The sequence below is a fragment of the Phragmites australis genome, chromosome 9 (genome assembly GCF_958298935.1).
Source record: "Phragmites australis chromosome 9, lpPhrAust1.1, whole genome shotgun sequence".
Taxonomy (NCBI): Eukaryota; Viridiplantae; Streptophyta; class Magnoliopsida; order Poales; family Poaceae; genus Phragmites; species Phragmites australis.
Window position 1 is genome coordinate 9,828,828 of NC_084929.1, and position 12,788 is coordinate 9,841,615.

At 43.3% G+C, this 12,788-nt stretch overlaps 1 protein-coding gene across 1 annotated transcript; it reads right to left on the reverse strand.

The window, feature by feature from the left end:
• Positions 1 to 7,312: 7,312 nt before the first annotated feature.
• On the reverse strand, positions 7,313 to 10,237 carry LOC133928612 (gibberellin 2-beta-dioxygenase 3-like). The gene is made up of 3 exons (XM_062375024.1): positions 9,661 to 10,237; positions 8,166 to 8,514; positions 7,313 to 7,742 (listed from the first exon to the last, which is right to left on the reverse strand). Exons 1-3 carry the CDS (start codon positions 10,110 to 10,112, stop codon positions 7,491 to 7,493), a joined length of 1,053 nt encoding a protein of 350 aa, XP_062231008.1. The 5' UTR covers positions 10,113 to 10,237; the 3' UTR covers positions 7,313 to 7,490.
• Positions 10,238 to 12,788: the final 2,551 nt, after the last annotated feature.

The following is a 12,788-nucleotide window of genomic DNA, read 5'->3' on the forward strand; positions in this document are numbered from 1 at the left end:
TGACCCGAATATTTCTTCTTGTGGGTCTTGTACTTGTCCTTCTTGAAAAACTTGTTCTTCTTGTTAGGACACTCGACAATGAAGTGACCAACTTCATCACACTTATAGCATGAAAAACTTGTTCTTCTTGTTAGGACACTCGACAATGAAGTGACCAACTTCATCACACTTATAGCAAGCCCTCTTGGATGTTCTTTTCTTGGGCATGTCTCTCTTGTACTTGCTATAGTCACCATTCTTCATGAATTTCTTGAATTTTCTTACAAAGAAGGCTATCTCTTCATTGTCAGAGCTTTCAACTCTACTTGAGCTTGATTCTTCAATTTGCTTTCTCTTCCTTGCCTTGAATACAACCTCTTTGTTCTTGGAGGTTGAGCTTTACTTTGCAAGATTTTTTACCTCATTGGCTTCCTCCTTCATAAGCTCATGAGTAAGAATCCTCCCAAGTACATTACTTGGTGTGAGCCTCTTGTAATCCCTTCTCTCTCGGATGAGTGTGACAAATGTGGGATTTCTTGGTGCAAAAGCTCTAAGCAATCTCCTCACCACTTTGTGATCATCGAGATCTTCACTTCCAAGCCCTCTAATATTGTTCACCAACACCATCATTCTATCATACATGGCTTGGAGAGTTTCATCATCCTCCATAACGAATCTTCCCAACTTGCCTTCAAGCAATTCTATCTTGGACTCTCTCACACTTGTGGTAACTTCATGTGAGACTTGGAGTGTATCCCAAATTGCTTTAGCCTCCTCAAGCCCATCTACTTTGTTGAATTCCTCGGGGCTCAAGGCACTAAGGAGAATGCTTGTAGCTTGAGCATTTCGATGAGTTGCTTGTTCTTGTTCCGGTTTGAGTTCAATGTCTTCTGCCGGAAAGTCAAGACCTACACACATAATCTTCCAAATGCTTGGATAGAGCGAGATTAGATGCATCTTCATCTTGTACCTCCAAGCGGTGTAATGTATGCCATCAAAGAACGGTGCATGCCCGGAAGGTATGGAGATGAAGTTGTTAGAAGGAGAATTCAATTTACTATAATCAAAACCAACTTTGACTCCCCTTCTATCTTTAGAGCCTAAAGTTGTTGAAGCATCACCCGAATCCATGGGCCTTCTTGAACCGCCACCCAAAGTTTCACCCTTCGGACTCTTCGGGCTTTTCTCCCTGAATGCCTACATCTTCAAATCCTCCAAGCGATGAAGCCTTGTAGGAGGTTAGGCTCTGATACCAATTAAAATGTACGAGACATCGCCTAGAGGGGGTGAATAGTCATTTCCTGAAATTTAAAACTTTGCAACGGATTATTGAATTTGGATACTCCGGGTCAATCCGGAGACTCCAGATTATACAGAACTCTGATACTCTGGGCTTATCCGGATAATCCGGATTATACAGGAAATTAAAACTTATGAACTTTCGAGCAAATCTAAATAACTCTATAAGTTACCACAGGTTCTAAAAGATACCTAAATACCTTATCACCAACGACCTGCAGTCACAAACACAAACAAATAGATCGGGAAAATCCCCAAAGATTAACTAAAACAAGTAAATGTGCAACAAAGTAAAGGAGACAAGGATTTGTTCTCGAAGTTCGACCACTTCACAAAGAGGTGCCTACATCTCCATTGAGAAGCTCACAAAGAGCCGGGTCTTTTTCAACCCTTTCCTCACCCAAGAGATCACAAAGATCAAGCTAGGGTTCTTACTCAAATCAAAGAGGGTAATACAAACTTCCCAGGTCACTCCACAATCTTGGGTCTCTGGGTGACGCCTTACCATCTAGGAGTTCAAAGCTCCAAGAGAAAAAAAAACACGAATCAAAATCTTGTCAATGACCTCAAGTGCTCAAGAGTCGATTTTTGCTTTCTAGCACTCAATCTCACTTCCCAAACCCTAATCTCCGAATCTTGCAAGAATTAATGCTCTAGAGGAGTTAGGAGGGCTATTGAATGGCTTTGAATGTGTTTGTCCACAAGTTGGTTTAGCAGCCTTTAAAGAGGGGAGGGGGTGAGGTATTTATAGCCCACTTCAAAAAACTAGCCGTTACTGTGTATTTTGAACTGACCCATAGTATCCAGGTTCACCCAGAGACTCCGGGTAACACATGGGAACGCAGGCAAAAACACTGTCCGGAGCCTCTCCAGAGGGTCTAGAGACACCAAAATCCGGAGTATCCAGACCAACCCGGATACTCCGGGTTAAGCACTTCAGGCCTACCCGAGACTCTCTCACGGAGTCTTACTCGGAGACTTCGGCCACAAATAGGACTCCGGAGTATCCGGGCCAACCCAGAGACTCCGGGTTGAGCTTTCACGCTCACATCGAGACTGTATGCCGGAATCTCACTCGGAGGCTCCGACCTCATACCAGACATCGGAGTATCCGGGCTAACCCGGAGACTTCGGGTTGAGCTCTTAAACTCAAACCGAGAGTCTCTGCCGGAGTCTCACTCGGAGACTCCGACCAACTGATCAGAATCCGGAGACTCCGGCCTCAAACAACTAAACATTTTTCCCGGTGTCCGTGAGTGATTGTGTCTCTCAACTTTTAGTTGTAAAAGGATATTTTGAGCACTAAGACACCTTCAAGACTATCAACATGCATCCTTCTTGATAGTACGGCTATCCTTAACTCAAATTCAAAATAAAATGAATTAAAACCAATTGAGTAACTACACGTCACTTCTCTTTTCTTTTTGAGGGACACCAACATCTCTTAACTTATCCAATGGGACTTAAAACATGTTCATAACTTCAGCAAAACCATTAGTCTCTTAATCATTTGTCATCAATTAGCCAAAACCCATATATGGGGCCTAGATGCATATTCACATAGGCACACATCAGACCCAAGCCACCATGCCCTAGGGAGCCACCAGCCTAACGCCTTTAAAAGCGAAGACTGACCCATCCATCTCCTTTCCATCCTTTCTGCCACCATCTCTCTAGGGAGGAAGAAAACCCCACCTCCCTCCTTATTATCCATACCTAGCAAGCGTGTGTAAGTCTCTCCTGCTAATGTTGATGCTTCCTTTAGGTCATTTAACACTTCGATGGAGGCATTGAAGCTAGGAGTCAACCCTCCTCTTGAGCGGATATCGAAAGGGTACGCCCATCATCCCACGTAGTTGGCCGCGAGGTTTCAAGAAGTCATTGTCAGCCTCCATCAACGAAGCATCAAATAGATGAAGGAAACAAATTTTGAGCGTGCCTCCAGTGTACTCAAAAGCCACTACCCAAATCTCAACTCGGCGATTTTTATGAAGGCTTCAGCTGTTGGGACTCAGAGGTGGAACACTTTGTTGATTAATGTACTATGATAGATAACTCTGTTGTAGATAAGATTCAATATGATGATGTATTTGTAAGATCATGTGTGGTGAAAAATTGGTTAAGTGATGAAATTGGCAAAGAAAAAATGATTCAATATTATGGCATCGGTGATATGCATGTGTTGCTAATATATTGCATAGATATACCCGTGGTAGTATAATATTATTTGTTATTTTGATATATACAATACACTCGTGTGAGTGGAGTTACGTGGACTGACAACTAGTCAAGTTTGGAGAAATTTATGCTTGGAATTGGTTCTTTGTTTTGTTAATGTGCATGTGTGTCCTAAGGACAAATATGGTTGGTGACAGGGACCGGAACTATACTTAGATTTAGAAAGGAACTGAGGTCAAGACGGTTAGGAGGTTAAACGGGACGTTCGTATTAAGGAATGATGCTCGCGAAGATGATCACATAATAAAATGTACATGGGTGATGTACATGCTATGGTATGGTTGAGATAGATTGCACCAAAAGAAATACATAGAAGATGCAGGATCTATGGTGCGGAAGGTCGCGTCTTGAGATGTATGGCATGAAGGGGTATTCCATGGAGCATGGATATGTTTGTGCTATGGAATTAAAAAAAAGAAGTATTCACATCTGCATGATGTCAGACTACCATCAGCGAACAGGAGTGTGCGGGCGCTGATGCAAACGTCCTGGTGTGTTGGTCCAGGCAGGCCAGGGAAACCCAGCAGAGAGGGCATGCAGAGGCAGCCCAGTAGGGCATGGTGCCTCAACAACGCGGGTGAGCGTGGCCTGGCATGCGGTGTCCTAGGCACGGGCACGTGCAAGCTTTTTTATTTTTATATTTTTTCGATTAAAAAATTAAATAAATAGATTCCTGATGGAAAAAATTGCAAAACTAAGCGCCTACCGTGGTAAGGGCAAGTTTAATTTTCCCTCCTGTCTTCTCTATTCAAAACAGTGATGTTCTGTTGCTCCAAAATTTCTAAAAATTTTTGTGCATGTTTCATAATTCATTTGCAACCTATTTTAATTGAATTCACCAAAAAATCCTGTGCATAATTTAAAATAAAATTCTCCAAAAAAAAGGCTACTTTTATAACTTCTAGCAATTGTTAGTGCCTCAAATAAATTTCTAAAAAACTGGTAAAATTCACTAATATTCTTCTTATGTGATGAGATAATTTCTAAAATTATTTTTAGCAGTAGGTTTATATATTTTTGAATTCAAATTAAGTTAAAAGAAGAATATCACATGAAATTATAAAAATACATATAAATGGTGCATTACAAAGGAATTCACTTTTTTACCATATAATATAGGGATAAAAATAATTTTACAAATTATCACATCATATAAGAAGAATATTAGTAAATTTGACCAGATTTTTAAAAATTATTTGAGCCCTAACAATTGCTAGAAGTTATAAAAGTAGTTTTTTTTTGAGAATTTTAGTTTAAATTTTACACCGGATTTTTTTAGTGAATTCAATTAAAATAGATTGCACATGAATTATGGAACATGTACAAAAAAATTTAGAATTTTTGAAGCAACAGAACATCACTGTATTGAATAGAGAAGATAGTAGGGAAATTGAACTTCAGTTACTGTTCATCACGGGCGTAACTGCTTACGGCTCTTTAGGGGCAGTAAGGGCATAACCGTCTCGTAAGAGGACGGTAGACGTCTAGTTTTATATTTTTTTTTATAAAGAATCTATTTATTTAATTTTTTAATTAAAAAAATATAAAAGTAAAAAAAAACTCGGCACGTGCAACAAGGCATGGCGCTGGCAGCCTCGGTAGGGTGCGCAGCCAGGCAAAAGCCGGCTCTTGGCCCGAGCGGGAGCAGACACAGGCGCATTGGCTCCGGAGGGAGCAGCTGGGAGAGCGTGAGGTAGGCCATGGCAAAGATCGAGGCCCATGCGGGCTGCCTGACCGAGGCTGACTCGGTTCCATGCCAGGCTAGCAGGAAGACAGCCCAACTCGAGAGAGAGAGAGATATTTAGGAGAGAAAAAATAGAGATTTTTGGGCGCTTTTTGTGAGGCATTTTGTGAACACTTCCGGTCCATAAAAATGAAATTTTCAATATGATGTATTGATAATCTCCAGGTCTGTAGAGGTTAATTATGTGTTCACCATCCTACACAATTTTTCTTTCTGGGTCATATCTTAATATCCAGATATCTAATTGATGTGATTCTTGTTGCATTAGTTGTGAAATTGTATCTACTTTCCGCTGGTAATATTTCATGTCAATTGAAGCTTCCTTCTAAGTCTGAAAAACTTGGTGGATTTATGTAGGGTGAATTTTTAATCAAAAAAATTAATTTTAGCTTCCGCAATAACTCACCCCCTCTTATTGCTTGTTTCTTAGATGATAATTAAATACACTAACCTTTGATGTATAATTTTATCATCCTTTCCTTTTCCTTAGCATTTGGAGTTCAATCCTCTCAAGTATTTTTCTCAATTAGATTCTTTCCTGAAAAAAAAATCCTTGAGCTGAAACAGTAAAGTTAGAGCAAAAAGATAATATGCTCAATTGCGAGCCCACGAGTTATTACTCTGAAAAAGAAAATTCCCGACTCACCGAACCAGGGAATGAATATTGAATAGTACTAACCAGCACGATCAAGTTCTCACAAACAAAAATATTAGAGTCATCAGAGAAGGAAAATCTCTACAATTTGTCTGGGATTACTTGGGTTGAATCGTATTTCCTTTTCTCCAAGTGTTACAGACATATTTGTCCATGTGTACTCATGTATGGAACATAGCACATCATCAGGTGCTTACAGACTTATTGCCAAATCGCTTTCTCTGATAGATTAAACATAATTATAAACAAGAAGATCAAAGTGTTATTAGTATTACTCGATAATCTCCTTCCTCCCTTAGCCCCCTATTGTTCTATTGGTAAAGAAAACTTCCGAACGGACAATCAAAGTTAAGGAAGGCTTAATCCCCTATTTACAAAATTAGACAAACCTTTCCTTCTTGTTAATCTGATAGACCACGAAAACCAATGTATTACTCTCAAGCATTGCTTAAAGAACAACCTCTCCCGACTTGTACATGTGTTTACTCGTAATAAGGTTAATGGACATCAAGTCAAGTAGTATATACTAGATATTTTAACCTGACTTGATGAAGGTCTTCCAAGTTAGAATTTTATCTCAACTTTGAGCTCCAGAGGACGGTTATCAGGAAAAAGTTGATTGATGCAAATATTTCAAACAACCATATCAATTGGATTATTTTAAAAAAATTATAAAATAGAACTGATCAATCTTACAAAATGACTGAACTTACACATAGAACTTATGGAGCCAATCAATATTCCAAGAGGTATTGAGTACTCGACCATCCTCCATTGCTAGCCTAACCAACCCTGGTCGGATAACCTCGACCATTGTGTAAGGGCCTTTCCATTTGAAAGAAAGTTTACTATGATTTTGAGTCTTTTTAAAAACTAGATCCCTAACTTACACATAGTGCTGGAGTGCCTATTCATATTTCGCTGACCTTATCAAGGCCCAGTACCGTAGCTCCTCAAAGAAAATGATGTCACTCCCTCATCGTAGAACCCGACCTTATTCTGAAAAAGCTTCCACTCATGGAGATCCTATACTGAGCCCCACTTGCGAAGCCTCCCATTATCCAAAAAAATCAAAGAAATGAGAAACCGGGGAAATATTCCTGAGAATATTCCCTAGGGAATTCTAGAATAGGTTTAAACCCTATTTAAACTTTAAAAATTCATAACTAATTCAAATAAAATAATAAAACATGAGACCAGTTCCATTAATCTTCTAAAATTGAATTCTATATGTTTAAATTGTTGGTTGAGATATTTGGTATTCTTTTGGTTTTTCATTTGAATTTGGAGTCTTTTGTCGTAGTTCGCTTATTTTGTTGTTAATTCAAATTCTAGACGAAGAGTGGGTTGACTAAGACCAAGACTGGAACCAGAAGACCATAGTTGAAGAGTGGGTCGATGAAGAGTCTTTTGTCGTAGTCAGCTTATTTCGCAGTGCACCAAGCCACCAACTAACCACAAGACAACACTATATACCACTCAGCTAAAAAGTAAAAACAAAAAACATGTCAAACACAAAAGTTTCTACACGTCGAAGAATTGAAGCCGATGCCGATGAACCGCGTGTCAGCTCAGCTAGCTCGTCGCGGCGGTCTCGAAGTAGCAGAGCCGGTTCTCGGCGAGTTTGGTCCTGTACGCGGAGGTCTTGTACTCCGTCCACGTGAATTCCCTGTACCGGCGGCTCGCGCCTTCGCCAACCAGCCCCGGCAGCGGCGCCAGCATCTCCCGCGGGGGCGGCCCCCCAAAGAAGATCACCGATACCCGCGGCCGTGCGCTATTCACCATCACTCGGTGCCGCACGCTCCGGAACCTCCCGTTCGTCAGAACCTGCAAGGGTCAAATCACATTCATCGGACCAAGAATCAATGGTGGAAACCACCAGAGAAGGACATTAAACTCATATTTTATCGCTTGTTACAATTCTACTATGGTTCTAGATTTCACGTGCAGTTTGGACCTAACTACGAAAATATGGAGTATAAACTCAAGACCTCTAACTTTGATGCTATATTAAGTTGTATGCATCAACTCAAAACTGAAGGACAGGTGAACATCACGGCCGCCTATAGTGTAGGGAAACATATGCTTTTTTAGAAAAAGTAATGACTTGATATGTACGGCAACTCACTTTCATCAATAGTGTGAACTATTTTGAAAATTTGATAACAATAAAACTGGTGTTAAAATCAGGGCAAATTAAGTATCTCCATGAGTCCATAATTATATACTCCATAACACAAAACTAAATACCTGCAAGGCGTCTCCAACATTGATGAAGAATGAGTCCTTGTCCGACGGCACTGACACCCAGCTGCCATCGCGCAGCGAGATCTCTAGCCCAGACGTGTCATTGGATCGGAGGACTGAGATGATCTGAGGGTCGGTGTGCTCGCCGAAACCGGTCAACCTATCATGCCCCAACTGCTTCAGCTCAGGCCGCGGTGGGTAGTGGTTCACTCTCAGCATCGAGTCACTGTCCTTGTCCAACACTAACCTAGTGAACACATCTTTCTCGTCGAGATTCAGTCCCTCTGCCATCAGCTCCAGCACCTCGCAAGTCATCCTTCTCACAGCTGCAATATACTCGTTCAAAAGATCACTGCCCGTACAGAAAACCAAGTTGTGTCAATGAGAGAGATTGTAATGAGCATTTTTTATAAAAAGAAAGAATATCAATTGATTTCGTTCAACATGGTAAAAAGCAGTAACATATGTCACTTGTGCGTGGAAATTTCTTTGCCATGTTGAGCAGGAGGTGGCGTCGATGATGGAAAAACAATTGAAGGTGACCAAATAGGCAGGAAAGGTATGATCATTCAAGGCCCGCTCGGAGTAGGACATGCAGCAGGGGACGCACACGTACACCAAGGAAAAAGAAAGATACCAATTACCAACGCGCAAACCACACGTGACGCAAAACATGATATCGCTGTGAAATCATCGTACGTGCAGGTGTGCAAGTTGGAAGGCGCAAAGGTTCAAGGCATCTTGGCCAGCTCAGAGCTTTATATTATTTAACGAAACCTTCATTTGAATAAAGGGAGGCCAAAAGAGGAATGGGATAACAACTGTGACTGAGCAGGCGATGATCACCGAGCTAGCCGGCCAGACGACACGAACGCCTGCGCTCCGCCGCCGGCCTGGAGCAGGAGAGCCCGGCGGTGGTGCGGCCATGTCGTGAGCCTGATGACTGACGAGATGCATGCATGAGAGCCCAAGTGTGCTATCTTTATGCTGACTTTGTCCGACCATTTCTTTTTTATTTAGATACTTATCCACCATAGATGGACTCAAATTTCTCAAGATTTCAGAGAACACTATTGAAGATTAGAGAGGCTGGAGTTGAGACCCCAGAGAGAGAGAGAGAAAAAAAAAAGAGAAGAGGTCAAAGTCCCATCGTAGACCTCTCTTAATCATAATTTTGGGTCAACACTACTGAACTTCTAGTATTACCTGACAATTATTAGTATTTGCCGAATTATTACTATACTTTGTTAGCATTTTTTCGCCGCTATTTTTTCTAACTATCAGGAAATTAAGATCGTTAGCTATACAACAAAGAATTAATTATATTCTGGTAACTACTAGAAAAATAATAGCAACCGCTGCTTTAACAAGTTGGTATGAAATGCTTATTTGTCTTATTGGGCCCACAAGCAGTGACTGTCTGCTCTTGCCCATAACGAGAAATAGCACTGCGAAAATTACCATGGCGTGTGGTGTGGCAAGTAATGAGTGAACTCACCGGAAACAGCAGGGTGACGCCAGTGACTCCTCCGCGGACGCAGACAATGGCGCGCCGGGCAACGCCACAGTCGCGGCGGCGCCGGCGGCGGTGACGCCGAGCAGGAGGTACTCCACCCACCCGATGTCGCCGTTGCCGCCTATCCGCTTGCTGGCGTACCCGAACGGGCTGCCGCCGGGCGCCACCTTCGCGGCATCCTTCTCCCGCTGCGGGAGCGCGAAGAACGCGGCCGCCGCGGCCTCCACGCGCGCCAGGAGCGCGGCCGGCACGCCGTGGCCCGTCACCTTGAAGAACCCGTGCTCCTCGCACGCCGCCGCTACTGCACGAGCGACCGCCGCCCGGGCGGCGGCCTCGGCCAGGTCGACCTCCGGTACGGCGGCCAGTGGCGGTGCGGCACGCTGCACAGCCGGGTGCGCGATCTGCTCCAGCTCGCCCTTGGCAAGAACCACCATGGCTACAGCACAGGGAGCGCACTACACACAGCTGAACGGTGTATCTCCAAGAAACAGAGGAGGGAAGCAGAGGATGAGAGGAATGCTTTGGTTGAGCTCGAGAGGCTTTGAATGGGGAGGGAGACGAAGCGAGTGGCCTCTATTTATATAGGAATGGGAGAGAGCAGAGCGGTAGGTGTATGACAGCTTGACGCGTGTATGACACTGTTCCATAGTTGTGACAGTTACCTATCTGCGTGGGATTAATGATTCTTCCACTGTGAGGTGGTAAAAAGTCAAGTGGTTAAATTCCGGTTGTTTTCTTTCAATGTGAGCTGGTTTTCAGATGAGTCCTAATCAGAGAGTAAAAGGTGTATCATATCAATCACGAAATCATTTTCAAAGCTTCTAAAATGATCGGAGGAACTGAAATAATCATTCATTTACCGCTTTGCAAAACGTGAACTTCAACTTGAATCTGTAGAAAAGAAGAGGAAAGAAGAAGTGTTGATCCGATATAGGACAAGAAGGAGGAGGGCAGGTCAGGGGAGCGAGCCGAGGCGGCCCAATGCAGAGAGACAAAATGTAAAGAGAAAAAATGACCATTCAAGACGTTATGTCCATAATAGTCAAGTGTAACTTCTCTGAAAAACAATCGATTGAGCAATAGAATCTTCCTATTTAGTGGTAGCGGCTACCTTAATAAAGAAGCAGAAGCAAAAGAAAAAAGGAAGATAAATATTGGCTTAGAAATTTACCCCTTTTTATTATCTTCTTGTGCCAATTGAGATAAAAACCCTCTATTTATTTACATGAGTGAACAAGTTGTGTGATGCGAGTAAGAGGTTGTTTTGTCAACATATGAAATTAATATGTCGTAGTTGAACACTATAGAACATACTTAAGAGTAAGTAAAGATTATTTGAGGACCCGAGAAACCTTTGTGTTGATTTAAAGCTTGAAATGGACCCTTTGAGGTTTCAGAGTCAGCACCCAATACCCATGATTGTGCAACCTTGCCGGCAATGAACAGCAGACAAGAAAGTAGGTTTTGTGTGTGCTTACTACTTCCTCCCCCAGCCCAAAATTCTCTTGATTTCTTGGCTACGCCACTGCCAAGGGCTAAAACAATAACCCAAGGGAATCAATCAATCAATCAAAACCTATTTTTAGCCATGCGCAACGATCCCCTGTGCTTCAGGCTTCGGCTGGCGTGGCCGGTCGGTCGGTCGGTTGCCCGTCCGCGCGTGACCCCGCTCGGTACGTGGTCCACCCCAGAACCCGTCCCGTCCGCGCGCGCCGCCACCCCGGCACAGATGCAGAAAAGCTGGCACGCGCCACCCGTGAGGCCGCCCAACCCCATGCCCTGTCGTCGTCGCGCTCGCGCGCGCGCGCCGTGGCCACGGGAGTTGCTGCACGACGTTGTTGTTTTGCTCGCGGCGCGGGTATCTCGCCTCGCAGTCATCGGACGCGGTACGCGGCAGGGCCAGTGGCCGCTGGGCGACTTGCTTTGGTGGTGAGTGCCCCGGGCGGCAGGGACGCGGGGCGCAAAAGGGGGCGGGGACGTGGCGTGGGCCGGCCGTGCCTACCGCCCGTCGCGGTCGGTGCGGGCGCTGCCGGGTTGGCGCCGATGCGCCTCCAGCGCGGCAGCAGCGGTTCCGTTTGCTTTCCCTCGCACGGGGCCACGCGTCGACATGCCTCTCGTGACCTCTCCTCTCGTACAACGTTATAGGAGCAATGATTCTCGACACCTATGCGCGTAAGTGTTTCCTGAAACATCTCGCGGTGTTTTCCGCTCTTCTGACATATGTGCTACTGCTTTAATTTGCTTGCTTCATCACGTCTCCGGATCCTTACTCCCAAAAGACTTCATGGCTAATTTCTCTATTTTCTGGTATATCATCAATCGGAAGCTCATGCATTGTTTGATCGTCTAAGATCTTACACCTTCTATTTGCCAAAGGGAACGCTTTGACAGTACCATGTCTTAACAAAATAACTACGAAAGAGGCAAATCTCTTATTTCTTGACATAATAATTAAACTTCTTTGTGGCACAACATGATATTTCCGAATTTATCTATAAATTTTGAGTTTCCCATTGAAGTTTGTAGTTTTCAGTTAAAAGTTCAAGCCTCTTCGAATAAAAATCATCGAATTTGAGTTTAGTGGTCCCGAATTGCATTTGAGTTGAACAGGGAGAGGCGAGACATGGGGAATGGGAGATAATGTGATTGGAAGAAGAGTGAATAGATCTAGATGCAAGACGGGAAACTCGATGTTACAATTAGAATTCTAATAAAACATTTGCCAATGAGTAAAATGCTTGGCTTAAAATTTCAGGAACTTAAAACTTTCAACCCAACATTTCCACCTTTAAATTGGCATTCGAAGAATTAACATGAGAAACTCAAAACTTTCAACCACGAACACATGGCAATCAACACTGATAGCAACAGTGCAACACCCTATGATCAGTGGCATGGTCAACCGAATAACTGTCAGCAATTAAGAATTCGGCATTAGGGTTAGGGGCAGGTAGGGAGTGACGAGACAAGACTATATGCATTGAGGAATAAAGAGCAAGGTCGACATGCATTATTGGTGCCAAAACGTGAGAAGTCAGAGCGCATATTGAGAGGAGTGGAATGCATGAAGGCTTTCGCCATAACACTTTGTTTGCTCTGTTCTGGAAATT

Excerpts from the sequence above, each read along its gene's own strand:
- LOC133928612 (XM_062375024.1), bottom strand. The coding sequence starts at position 10,112 with ATGGTGGTTCTTGCCAAGGGCGAGCTGGAGCAGATCGCGCACCCGGCT. Across the intron at positions 8,515-9,660 it reads GCGTCACCCTGCTGTTTCCG|TGATCTTTTGAACGAGTATA; the intron begins GTGAGTTCACTC and ends CTGTACGGGCAG. Across the intron at positions 7,743-8,165 it reads ATGTTGGAGACGCCTTGCAG|GTTCTGACGAACGGGAGGTT; the intron begins GTATTTAGTTTT and ends TGACCCTTGCAG.